The following is a 13177-nucleotide window of genomic DNA, read 5'->3' on the forward strand; positions in this document are numbered from 1 at the left end:
CTATTAGCAAATAAACAGAATGCTTACTTCTAATGGAACGGTATTTTTCTTTCTGATCAGACATACATAAACACATTAATTCACGTTTACCTGCTTTGGTTACCCTGCACTTCTCAATATCCCCTTTTTCTGTTTTGTCAGAAAAATGTCTCTTTGACAGCATAGCCATGCAGACGACCTTTGTTCCAAATGTAATAAAAGTAACATAATGGCAGCATTGTCTGGTCAAAGGCAATAGTGTTACAGTTGAACCAAACCTAAACACTAGACAGGAAATCCATTGACTGCTTCACATTATATGAGACAATATTAGAACTTGGGGCGTGAGAACAAAGTTGATAAATTTAACATGCATCTTTACAAAGTCAAGAACTAGTTTGATGTAGAATACAGGACCTGTATTTGCAGTCAGACCACTCAGCAGTGGCCAAATGCCTCTGTTGTGCTTATAAGCATATTTGCTATGATTTATGAATGTCATTTTTTTTTATTTAAAGCATTACTCCCACAAATTGCTTTCCCTACTACATTAACAAAATATTTGATCGTTGGCCACAGCTCATTAAAACCAAGCAAATGATCCAAGAGCAATTAGTCACTGAAATTTCTTGGAAAGATTACAAGAACACAGGAAACAGTGCATTCACCTCAAATTAATCCATCAGACCAGTGGTTGTCCAGAAGGGGGCGGAGCCCAGAAGGGGGCCTTGAGGCAGGAATACATCCTGGACAGGTCACCAGTCTATCGCAGGGCACACACACTCACCCACATACTCATACCCTATGGGCAATTTAGAGTCTCTAATTAGCCTACCTGTCTACATGTCTTCGGACTGTGGGCCAGAATTTGAACACAGAACCTTCTTGCTTTGAGGCAACAGTTTGTTAGGAATGAGAAAAAATGAGATAAAGAAGAATTTTTGCTTTGTAAATATTTAATGATTACTGCAACGGCAAATCTTTTAAAATCACTTCTATGCTTTAATGGAGTTAAATGGAATAAGCTTGGCTAGCTGCACTGGAGTGTGTACAGATGGAAGTTATCACGTCCCCCTTGGGGTGGGGGGGGGGCTGGAATATTTCCGTCGATAGGGAGGGCCTTGTGGGCAAAAATGTTGAGAACCACTGCAACAGACTCTCTCATCTGAACAACTGGAAGTGACATTACTTCCGTTTTCTAAAACAAAGCTTCCCGTCTGCAGCAAGTCGCCTCTAGTGTGCTGCAGCAGTATGACACAAAAGCCTTTCCTGTCAAAGGGATGCGTCGGTCTCTGGGGATTATTTAAGTGTTTGTGCATGTTTTGATTGGCACAGACTGTCTTTACGTGCAATGGATATCTTAGATATCTTAGATACATAAAGAAGTTTCTGATGACACATTGGCTTAATAATGACTTGCATTATTACTGTGCAAGTTGCTTTGGAATTATATGAAGTGTATTTTCTTGCTCTAGATAACAAACACCCAGATGGCACCTACAAGTCATTGTAAAGCTGGCAGGTCTTCTGTAAATACCTATAAATCCTCCATTGCACACAAAACCTGTATAGGCCAATCAAAAAGACACAGTAAAACTGAAATATAAAAACCCTGAAAATGAACTCTCTAGAAACAGCGCCACCCAATGCCAGACAAGCATATTGCAGGCCAAGGCAAGGTCATCACTTCTTAGACATACACATTCAACCTACGTACAAAAACACATTGCAAGAAAGTATTTTAATTGGGAAAGTTTATTTGGTGGCAAGTATGGTGTACAGAAGATAAAGAAAAAAAAAACATCAAATTATTTCAGTTATGCCATAGCATTTGTTTGAAGAACAGATTTTGGTAGCCATACCATATACACACATGCGCAGGGAGGTACACTGTACACACTGTTAGAAAATAATTATTATTGATTTTTTTTTGGACAAAAGCCCTTAGCTGGGGACACTCAGACAGCATCTTCCATAATTCCCATCTCAATAGCTGGGTATGTACACAGTTCAGGTTAAATACCATTCTTGAAGTCACAACAATAATATGCCATAAAGATTCAGAACCTGCACCATTTTCTCACCCTTTTCAAAAAGACAGCATAGCCAACTTGCTCTCACATAACTTCTGATTAACCCTTTATGGTGGCAAAATATGTGATTAGAATGTTCTTGACTGGACATTCTATTAGTGATGCAACAATCACTACCGGTAACTGAAAGCAACAGCGTTATAAAGCATTGACAGGGAATTGTAGAGAGAAAAAAAAAACATTTCAAAACATCTACTTTTCAAATGGTTAAAATACCTGACAGCATAAGAGCTTCCTCCTGGCTCAGGACAGTTTTGTTCATCACCATTCTGCACTGAATTTCATTCCCTGTGGACAACTGGCCAATGCCTCCTGACCACAGAAGTTGGGGAATTGTAGTCTTATTGTAGAATTATTGTAGTCTTCTCCAATGAACACCAACCCAAAAAGTTAACGAGCAGTAAGTGTTCACATTGCAAATTTAGTTTGCGATTTTACTGCACTTACATGCAAGCTAATTCATGCAGAGGGGGGCAGAGGGTAGTTGTATCTACCGTGTGGCAAAGCAGAGGGGAAGTGGAAAAGAGGATCCAATACTGCCACCTGCTGGTGGATGTTTGCTGTGCATAACATTTTAGGCGGTAAAATCTGTTGATACCGGTTCAGTTTCCACCATTGTAGGATAGTCTGGTGTGTGCTGCTATGGTAAGAAATGGAGTAGAACCTATTGTGCGCCATCAGTGTGCACTACTCTGGAAAGCACTACCTTTTGTGTCTGACAAAATGTCTGATAGCAGGGATTCAGCATCTTTAGATACTGTGTTGTGAGCAGAAGCTGATATCCATCACCATACTCTGGGGATCGTCGTTTGAAACGTAACCAGTGTCTTTCTGAGATGGCCACCATTTGCGCAGGGAAATTAGCTTGATGATGGAGCACAGCTCATCTCGCTAGGACACCACTTGCATCTCCGCTGCTCCTGCAGGAAGAGACCGCAGCCACGGGCTGACAGGCTGGCAGGTGGAGGTGCCGTTACCCTATGCGAGTGCATGGGCCTGGGCAGGGATGTGGACGTAGTCCCCGCTGCTCCCATAGTTGGGGACCTTGCAAACTGGCCAATGAATGAGCGGGGCCAGATAAGCACACTGGGACCTCCCAGAGGTGGGGTCCAGTGAGGCTGCATTGCTGTGGGGCGACTGTGTTCCAGTGGCCCCTTTTTTGGGCTGAGGGGGACCCCATTATCTCTGACCCAAAAAAGAACAGGGGAGGCCACAGACCACCCTGCTCTCAGCGCAGTAGAGGGGAGACTCATCTCTGTCACCAGGGCCATATCAGCAAAGGACTGTATTATGAATGAAATACACACTCACTGGCTGCTCAGTCCATAAATCAATAGAAATCAGACGCTATGCAATAATTATGAGAGCGCATATAGGGCAAATGTAGGTACCCGGATTTATGTAAATTTACAGTAGATTTGTTACATAAGTCCATATTCATTTCTGTGGGTGATATAGCTTGGTACTGAAAATGTATGCGCAACACACCAAGCAACATAGCAGAATCATCATGTGTTCTCCCTTAGACACGAGTTGTTTTTGCTCTCATGCAAAACTGAAATATTATTAATATTACTCTCGATGGTCAAAAACCCACCTGGAATAACCGCACACCACAAACAAGCCAGAGTGAATTATTAACCCACGCAGGCGAGCAATCCGGTAAATCCTGGTTCTCTGTCCTGGCGTTCTGCCCCCTCACATCCCCTGGTTAAGACACCGGTTTTCACACCACAACAGAGAGCCGAGCACAATATGGGAGAACAAGCCAGAGTGCAGCCAAAGAACGAATGGGCTCAGAAACCAAGGAAATCAAACCCAGTGAGGCGATCGGACAGACATACAGCCACACTCAGCTATATACCAATGTGCCCTAGCAGGTAAAAACGGTAGATTCTAATCAACAGGTTTAGCTCATCGAAAACCTCAACCAGTCAAAGCAGAGATGTCCTGTTGTGAATATTTATATAATTCCCCAAAAAAACCCACAACCCAGAAAACTATATACAAACATTTAAAAAAAGCTGACAAACCTGTGATGTAGATAAGACATTACGGTATGTGATTTGTATTATGCGTCTTCATATTTTGGCAATGTTCCACAAATACCTGCACTTTTTTCCCCCTTGTAGCTGTGACTCATGGGATTGCTGTATGTCCCCCTAGGGTTAGTCTTGGGGGAGAGAAGGGGACAAGTGTATTAAATCGACACACAAGGACATTAAACCAAAATTCAAGAAAACTGAAACAAGCTGTTAAAAAAAAAAACAAATTAAAAAAAACAACAATTTGCCAAACATTAGGATTCAGGACAAACTGACCTTTGTACAACTGGACTGCCCACAATATGTTTTAAATCTCATTTTTGACACAAGCGGATTAATTGACTAGTAATGTTGATGATGCTGCTGTCTAATTCACTGGATGCTATTCTGCATTGTATATTTCAACCAATGTTGATAAACTAATAAAACGGTTTACTCTGACAACGTAAAAAAAAAAATGCTGAAAATGGGATCAAAACCATTTAAACTGTTAAGAATGAAACGCATATGGTATGAAAATAGTTTATTAAAAACAAATCCCTAAAGCTCTAAACGCTGGAAGTTCATTGCATGTTTGTTTCATCTTTTTTAATGTAAAAATGATAGAAACCTCATTTCCTAAACCTTGCAAATATCGAAAGTTAAAAACAGCACAGAAAAACGGCCTTGTGTTTGTTTTTGATTAAATTTTCTTCTGTATTTGTGTGAATCAAAAAAAAAGCTAATGGCAAAACACTCCCTCCAAAAATACAAAACAAGTGGGAGGAGAAGCAAAAGCATATATACAGCAGTATTTTTTTTTTTTTCTTTAACTTTTTTAAACAACATTCGACACTGGGACACCGTGGTTCCCAGGGTAGCGAATCCACAACTGCCAAAATGCTCGTTCTCACATTCTGACCACGGACCGTGTATCTGAGTTTTTAGTCCCTACGACTCCGCCTCCTGTGACTTCTCTGTGGGTTCTGTGCTCGCCATTGGTGGAGAGGGCTGTGGCTCAACAGTCACTTTGGAGTGCTGCGAAGGAGGCTCCGCCCCCACGGGTTCTTTACCAGAGTCTGAGGGAGCCTCGCCGCTGGCGGGCTTGTGCTGAGCGTCGGCGGCGTCCGCCTCACCCCCCACCCTCTCTTTGGGCCCGTCCGTGTCCCAGCGCGACACCCTCTCGCGGGGCCTGCGTTCCCTCGGCCGCTCCCTGTGCCCCCCGCCCCAGTGCGGGGCCGCCCCCCCCTCCTCGCGTTCGGGGCTCCGCTTCCAGTCCCTGCCGCCGTCCCGCTCCCGCTCCCACCCCCCCTGCTGCTCGGGATCCTCGTGCCGACCCGCGTAGTGGTCCCGCCCCTCCCCGCCCCCCCGGCCGTAAGGCTGCCGCCCCCTGAAGCGCTCCGGCTCCCTGTCCCGCCCGAAACCCGGCCGATCGCCTCGGGGCGGCCGGCCCTCCCAGTCGTCGGGCCCCTCGGGGCCCCTCATGAAGGGGGGTCCCGGAGGGGGGAAGGGTCCTCTCATGGGGTGGGGCGGGGGCATGCCGAAGCCCCCAGGGGGTGGTTCTCGGTGCATCATTTGGGGCGGACCCCGGGGCATCATGGGCGGGGGCATGGGCGGCATGTTGGGGCGGGGCGGGTGAGGGGGGAAGCGGTGCATGTGGGGCGGAGGTGCCCCCGGGGGGCGCTGCAGGGGGATCATGCCCGGACGGGCCCCCAGCAGACCTCCCGTAGGAGGCTGCGGGCTCATCACCGGACCTCCTGGACCCATCTGGTTATTGGCTGGAAACACAGGAAGACAACAATAAAAATCTCAAGATCTACTTCACATTTTCATTTTAAGCCTTTGCTCTAAAACATAACTGCCCAACCCTGTCCCCAGAGACCTAACATCCTGCAGGTTTTCAATTCAACCATAATTTGGCACACCTGATTCTGCTAATTAGCAGCTCAATACGAACTCTAGCTGTTTATTGAGGTGCGCTTTGTTGGTAGATCTCCAGCCCACATAAAAATAGTCTTTCTGTTATGCAGGTTATTTGAAATCTAGTCATTTAAACATTATTATTTTTAAATGTTTTATTATTATTCTTGCCTACAATAGCACACTGTTGCCTAATATCTGAGGTCATTTACCATTATGAAGTCCATCTGCACCTCCACAGACAGTAATGCTAAGTGCTATTTCACAGATTATGGATGAGCAAGAGAGCGAGACCAAAGGGAGAGGCCACTAACCCATTGGCTGGGACATGGGGGCAGGGAGGTTGCCGCTGACCCCCTGGTTCGGTCCCGGGACAGGGAATCTGTCCACGGGCGCGCTGGTGTTCCTGGGACCCCCGCCTGAGGGAGGGGGCGGATAACTCCCACCCATGGAGTCCTTAGAGGGAGCTTCCCCTGAGGAGCCAGGCACGGCTGCTGGAGGGGGGGGGGGGGGGGGGGGGAATAAAACAGCAGGGAGGAGGTGAGTACAGACATATGGCACCCGGGGAGAAACACAAACGCAGCGCTTTCTGGGGGCTGGATGAAAAGAGCAAATTACTATCCTGTTACTCTACACGCATAACAGTATATTACAGTAATGTACATTAAGCTGCAGACAGTCACCAGAATTAGATGGGTCTGTAAATAAATTGTACTAGAAGGTTCTAGGACAAACCCGTTGTGCTTTCACACTCCTGTACGTATTGAGCTCATTATGACTGTCCCAATTACATTTGTAAATTCTACAAAAAAACAGACGACAGCTACAAGCTACAACAGCCCCCCCCCCCCCCAGGTTGTGCTGTGACAAACACGCCCAGGCAAACTGGGGAGACTCTTACAGGTGGGGATGTTGACGCCGGGGGTGGGGGCGGGGGGCCCCGTGTTTCCCATGGGGGGCATTCCGCCTGGGGGGGGGAAACCTGCATCACAAAGAGAGGAAACATCAGGATCACCGGAACCAATCACAGCACAGCAATTCACACAGGCCATTTCCCTGCTCATTTTCTAAATAATCTAACCTGTCTGCCAGATCTGGGTCACATAATTCTCTGAAATATTTCAGCACTGCAGACACGGGACTAAAATCATCCTGTACATTGCTGTCTGTTTTAGAATATCTGTTTTCAGAACAAACTCTCCTTTCACATAAGTGCAGCTTTCAGTTCAGTTCACATTGTGCTGGAAAAACCTGCTGTTACCTGCAGTGAAAATGTACTTTGAAACTGTATTTCTAATGTCACCAGAATGTGAAAAGCTGTTTCAGAAACATTCTTCACCCAGGCCTGAACACTGCCCATCCTGAACATGCCGATGGTGGGCAACAGTTTTTATAAACACACCAAGTCCTGAACAAGCTGAAGGTGTGGTGGCGTTTCTAAGTCCAGTTTAAAATTCAATGCCCACTGTTCCACGGTCACAGCTGTTATTAATACCTGGAGGCATCTGCATGGGGTTGAATCCCTGCCGGAGGAAAGGTGGAGGGGGCGGTGGAGGCACCCCCGGGGGGAAGGACGGAGGCGGCAGGCCCATGGGAGGGGGGTACGAGGGGGGGTGAAGGGCCCCAACAACACCCACGGGCTGGACAGACGGCATCTGAGAGCAGAGTAACACAAGCACAGGCACGTTAAAGCTACCGAAAATCTGTCACCTACGGCAGCACCTTTACGGCTCAATGGGCAAGCGCGGATTTAGATCAGCTGTGAAACGGAGTAAATCTGTTCTTATTCTATTAGGCCTAATCACAGGAATGACTATTCGACTCAGTCGGGCCGACATCCTCGTACACCAATAGGCACCAGAAACAGACCGACCTGTGAGCCCAAACCACTTTTCAACACCGGAGGTGCGTTTATGAACAACCACTCACAATATACATACAGTTACAGTTGCATACATACAAAGGGATCAAATCAAAAGGGGAGGGGAAAAAACATTAAACATTAAAAAAAACATTGTGGTATGTACAGAAAACCCTAGCAAGGCTGGAAGACCACATTACAGGTCTGTACTTTCAGTGAAATGGTCATCAAGCATGTGGATGCAAGTGTGTGTGTGAGCAGGCATATTTTCAAACAGATGGAGAACACTACAAATTTAGGTTTCAGACAAGTGCTGCAATGTGGGCACAGGCAATGATGTCTGGAGAGTAGGAATCCTGCACATATTCTCTTTCAGTCACTTAAATGAGTTTCTGGAGCACATGTACAGCCATTTGTATTAATACAGAGCAGCTAATTTACAGATGGATGAGACAAAAACCAGAGGCACTCTCAGAAAAAAATTGCCTGAAAGAACACCGCAGGGATAATTGCGATCTGTTCAGCTTTCTGAGGGGATAAATGAAATGGGATTCACACCCGTAGCCCCTCCGCACAGACCGGCTGGGTCCGGCGTGTAATAAAAGAGGCTGTGAATGAGGTGGCCACTCTCTCAGCGCGGCAGGAAGCAAACAATCACTCAAGAGTTTAATATTCCCCGCAGGAGAACCCGGGAAGCTCCGGAACAGAACACAGAGTCACCGCCCGTCACTGCCAGGAAAGCCCATTACACCGGAGGCCCAGACTCTCTGCTGTACCGACGCTGGCGGTCTGTGTGAAGGAGATATTAAACGGAAACCAGGGGGCTCTGGAGAAGCCCAGGTGGTATTAAGAGAGCCTATGTGAGTGGGGAGCTATGTTTTGTTATGTTGAAGACTCCCTTCCCCAGTGTTTACTAAGGTTTGATATAGTGAGCTAACCTACCTTTTCCCCTCCCTTCATGTCTGGTACGTCTCTGACCACCTCACAGAGGGAACAAGACTGCCGTAATGAAAATGAATGCCCTTCAGAGAGGCCCTGTTCAAAAGTGTTACATCACCCGCCTGCTTTGCAACACAAAGATGCACTGTCCCGCAGCACATTTCTCTGTACAAGAGGGCTAACGTGCTAAACGTCTGCACTTTGACACTCGAGGTTCCTGCAGGTTTCCGTGGTGACTACCAGTCTCGACTGTGACATAGATAACTTTGTAATGACTCTGCTTTCTGCCCGACATTTTTGTGGTCAGTTTTGGAAGTCACTCTGAATAAGAGAATCTGCTCAATGTCTCAATTTGAACACACGTGCAGAAAGCCCCCCAAAAAAAAAAAGAATAATTTTTTTTCAAAAAGTTGATATTTCCATCTCTCGATCCTAGGAATAGATGATGACAATTATTTAATTTTCATATTTAATATTTCCCAAGAAGTGGTTGGTGTGTGTTTACACTGGATTAGGGAAATGGAGACCACATGAAAATAGACCCACATTCGTCTCCCCCGCCCTTGTTATAGACATACTTGCCGGAGTTTTGGTACCCCATGTGGAGGCAAAAGTCCAGCTGGGTCACTATAGAAGGCACATGTCCCACTACTACAACTAATAACTTATCACGGTCCCCTGGTTCAATCAAGTCCTTGATATGTAGAATCAGGTGTCTTGGTGCGGGGCTAATACAAAAACCAGCCCTTTTCGCATAAGACTGGGTACCCCTGCATTACCACCTCTCCAGATTCACCAGTGTGGTCAACAGAAGCACAACTCACTGCTGACAGATCTCATACCATTACTCAGAGGTGGAAAGTCCAGGGGTCAGAAAGTAAAGGTCCTGCCATGAGTTTTTCCCAACCATGAACTCAACCAGCTGATTTCACTAATTAGTTCTACTGCCTGGCAGAAGAATTGCAATAATTAGCAAATCCAGGTGATAGGAACAAAATACTGGGGAGAACTTTTACTTTCTGAACCTGGATTTTCGACCTCTGCTATTACTACCAGTGTCGCTGAATTCATGTTTATGAACCATTTCTGAGACAGTCTTCAAATGTGATACAAATCAAGGTACAGAACATGTTGTATGTATACATGGTAAATGGACTGCATTTATATAGCGCTTTTATCCAAAGCGCTTTACAATTGATGCCTCTCATTCGCCAGAGCAGTTAGGGGTTAGGTGTCTTGCTCAAGGACACTTCGACACGCCCAGGGTGGGGTTTGAACCGGCAACCCTCCGACTGCCAGACAATCGGTCTTACCTCCTGAGCTATGTCGCCCCATACAGCTGTCCATATAGCAGTGTGTGTGTGTACACAGTAGCCTCAAAATTAATTTGGATCCCGCATATACTGAAACAAATCATTCATCTGGACTTAAAAAAGATTGGCAGTGCACACATTAGGTCACGTAGCTGATCAGTAGTAAAACAAAGAAGACTAACTACAAAGTTTAAAATTACTGATACCACAGTAACATCCTGGAGTCCTTACAAAAATGCAGGAATCCTACACAAAGACAAACTAAAATAAAAAAAACTGCAATTAATGCTGCCAACGCAACAAAGCTCAGTTTACATTTCACAAGTGCCTGTTATTTTTTTTATACAGCGATTATATTTAACACTTTTGTATTATCCACTCCCAGATTCCTATACAATGAACAAAAGCTTCTAGAATTTTAATGAGCACTCCAACAACTGTGTTTCTGCTGGACACAGAAGCCGTTACACCAGAATTATTCAGCCTCATTTCAAATCGGAGAGCTGACTGAAAATGACATGCAATTCATGTGACTGAACTCCACGTCAATGCCCTTGAAGGTCAAGCTTGATGGAATGGACACACAACCCTGGCAGGAGAAATTCTGGCCAGTTCCAGTTAAATTAATCTTGAGTTCCGAGAAGCCTTTTCTGAAATTGTACAAAATTGATATTACCAATATGCAAGAGTTTATCAAACGGAAATTGGGAACATGTACTATAAATATGTTTGACGCATTCATCAGTAATAGCTTTGGCTATTTGGCCTGCGGTGATCTGAACATGGTGGTGAAATAGTGGCTTATGTCTTTGGCATTATTTTTCTCATGCACTTAATGATCCTGGTGCCCTTCATAAAAAGTACGGCAGAGTGAAATCTACACATTCTTGCAAACCCCGGTTGTTTATGCAAATAAGCTAAAGCTTAATCAAAATAGTACATTACTGCATCAATGATTCGACGCCCACATCCACGTCTGCAGTCAACCAAACAGGAGCTCGTCAGACAGACCAGACAGCATATTTAAGATGAGTTCAGGAGAACGGATGACAGGAAAGCGAATACAATGACAGTACAGGAATCCTGGCAGGAGGAGCTGGAAAACCTCAGAACCACCAAATCCAAATAAATCACAAATTAAATAAATACTGAGGACGCAAAAATAAAAAATACATTAATTCGGATTGATATTTTCTGAAAAACATGCACTTGCAAATGCTGAGCGTTGCATTGGTGGCATTTTTTTGTGAAAAAATTTCTTTAAAAAATATACATTGTTGTTACAATAGCGTTTAGCTGTACTATACTGTAAATTTACATGTTCCTCATATAAACTGGAAACATTCCATTCCAAAAATAGAACTCAAAGGAAGGCGACCATCACGACTGAATTCAAATTTGAAATTAATGCATGAAACATTTCCACCCGAATATCTGACACTTCCAACATGATCAGAAATGCAATAAGGCATGACACTGTGCGCCCAGTGGTTTTATTATTTATCAGTAACAATACATAACAGGGAATGCCCAGTGGACCCAGTGCTTTATTATTTATCAGACACATTTATGTTGGCAAATGTGGTTTTTATACACTAATGAAATTCAGGCGCCAAAATTAAATGTGACGTGCATATAGGGTCTGTTTGTCTCTAGTCAAATAAGCAAATATGTTAATGCTGACTGTGACAGGTTTCACTTTACTCCAGTTCCTACAAAATGGTTTCATTAGAAAAGGCTGTCGCCTTAAATTATGTTTCATAGACTGCTCAGCCATGTTCACAGAAAACACACACGCGCACACGCACACGCACACGCACACGCGCACACACACACACACACACACACACACACAAAGCTCTGGCCGTGTGTTCTGGATCTGGACAAACTTGATTGGTTCAAAACAAACGGCGCGAACAATCAATGTGGCGACATCAAATTGGCGGCCCCAAGTCCCCTCACCCATGTAGAAATCCAGCTAGCCTTCAAATCTGTCATAGGCCATAAACATAATTGCGATATGTTCATGTCCATTGTCCCTGGATTATTCATATATTGCTCCATTTAGAAGATGTCTTCAATGGAAATGAACTCCATTTTTTTTTTTTTTTTTTTAAATGAACACATCCTCATCAGAGAAGCCCTCCCACAGTATTATTTTTTTTTTTTTTCAGGTCACCGTGACGACAGGGGAGAGCTAGCCTTACCCACGTCTCTGGTTCCACCGTGGATTTTTTGAGCCGCAGGTCCAGGGGCAACGTGGGGAGCCGCTCCAGCCAGCGGAGCTAGCCGCCTGCTTCCTGTTCCCTCCCACCAGCCAGGCTGGCCACTTACGGGGGGGGGGGTCCAATCAACGGGCTCAGCGCCTCTCCAGTCTTTAATAGCTAACCCCACCCCCCTCCCCCCATGCTAGTTAACCCATTCATCACCGAGCGCGTGGTACATACCTGCTTTCCCTAATCTCACCCGTCTTCAACAATGGACCATGTAAACGATTTAAGATCAAGCACAGCACTACAGACCGGTTCTCTCTGTATATGCTCTTTAGTCCTAAGGCTTGCTTTAACCTTGTTTATCAGTTATACTGTTAGTGGTAACGTACGTCGATTATAAACTTGGACTGAGGCCACAGACAATTGTTTAGCCTCACATCAAGAATACATGCTTACAGAGCCGTCAGGTAACCTGACTGTGTAACCCGCACCTGGTTATGATTTTAGCCTGGTCAATGATTTTACATTGCCGAAGTCTCTACCACTCGTTTTCCATCTGAATATTTTTTGGATGACTATAGATGCTAACCTATAGTAATCCAAAAAATGTAAGAACTTGGGCATTAACGGGTTAAAGAAGCCTGGAACATTTGAAAAACGTTCCCTTCATTAAGGTACAGAGCCAGAAAAACGTTTGGTTTTTTTTTTTTCCTGTTGAGTTGTTTGTGGAGCCTCAGTTTATGTTTGTGTGCCTGCTTCAAAGTCTGTATCTCGTGTACATTTGTTTTCTCATTTAATAAAAGCGTATTGTGCCTGGCTATGATTCTGGGCACCG

At 44.9% G+C, this 13177-nt stretch overlaps 1 protein-coding gene across 2 annotated transcripts in view; it reads right to left on the reverse strand.

Annotated features, from left to right (window-relative positions):
* Nucleotides 1–1716: 1716 nt before the first annotated feature.
* Nucleotides 1717–13177, reverse strand: part of LOC135235945 (SR-related and CTD-associated factor 4-like) — a 34577-nt gene continuing 23116 nt past the window's right edge. The window contains exons 17-20 of one of the 2 annotated variants that reach the window (XM_064302025.1): nucleotides 7512–7671; nucleotides 6918–6998; nucleotides 6331–6507; nucleotides 1717–5874 (exon numbers count right to left, since the gene is read on the reverse strand). In XM_064302025.1, coding sequence (XP_064158095.1) covers nucleotides 5048–5874; nucleotides 6331–6507; nucleotides 6918–6998; nucleotides 7512–7671 — 1245 coding nt within the window. In that variant the 3' untranslated portion in view covers nucleotides 1717–5047. Of the gene's footprint in view, nucleotides 5875–6330; nucleotides 6511–6917; nucleotides 6999–7511; nucleotides 7672–13177 lie in introns of both variants that reach the window. The other variant, XM_064302023.1, reaches the window with a different exon arrangement.

Source organism: Anguilla rostrata, chromosome 12 (genome assembly GCF_018555375.3).
Source record: "Anguilla rostrata isolate EN2019 chromosome 12, ASM1855537v3, whole genome shotgun sequence".
NCBI classification, from domain to species: domain Eukaryota; kingdom Metazoa; phylum Chordata; class Actinopteri; order Anguilliformes; family Anguillidae; genus Anguilla; species Anguilla rostrata.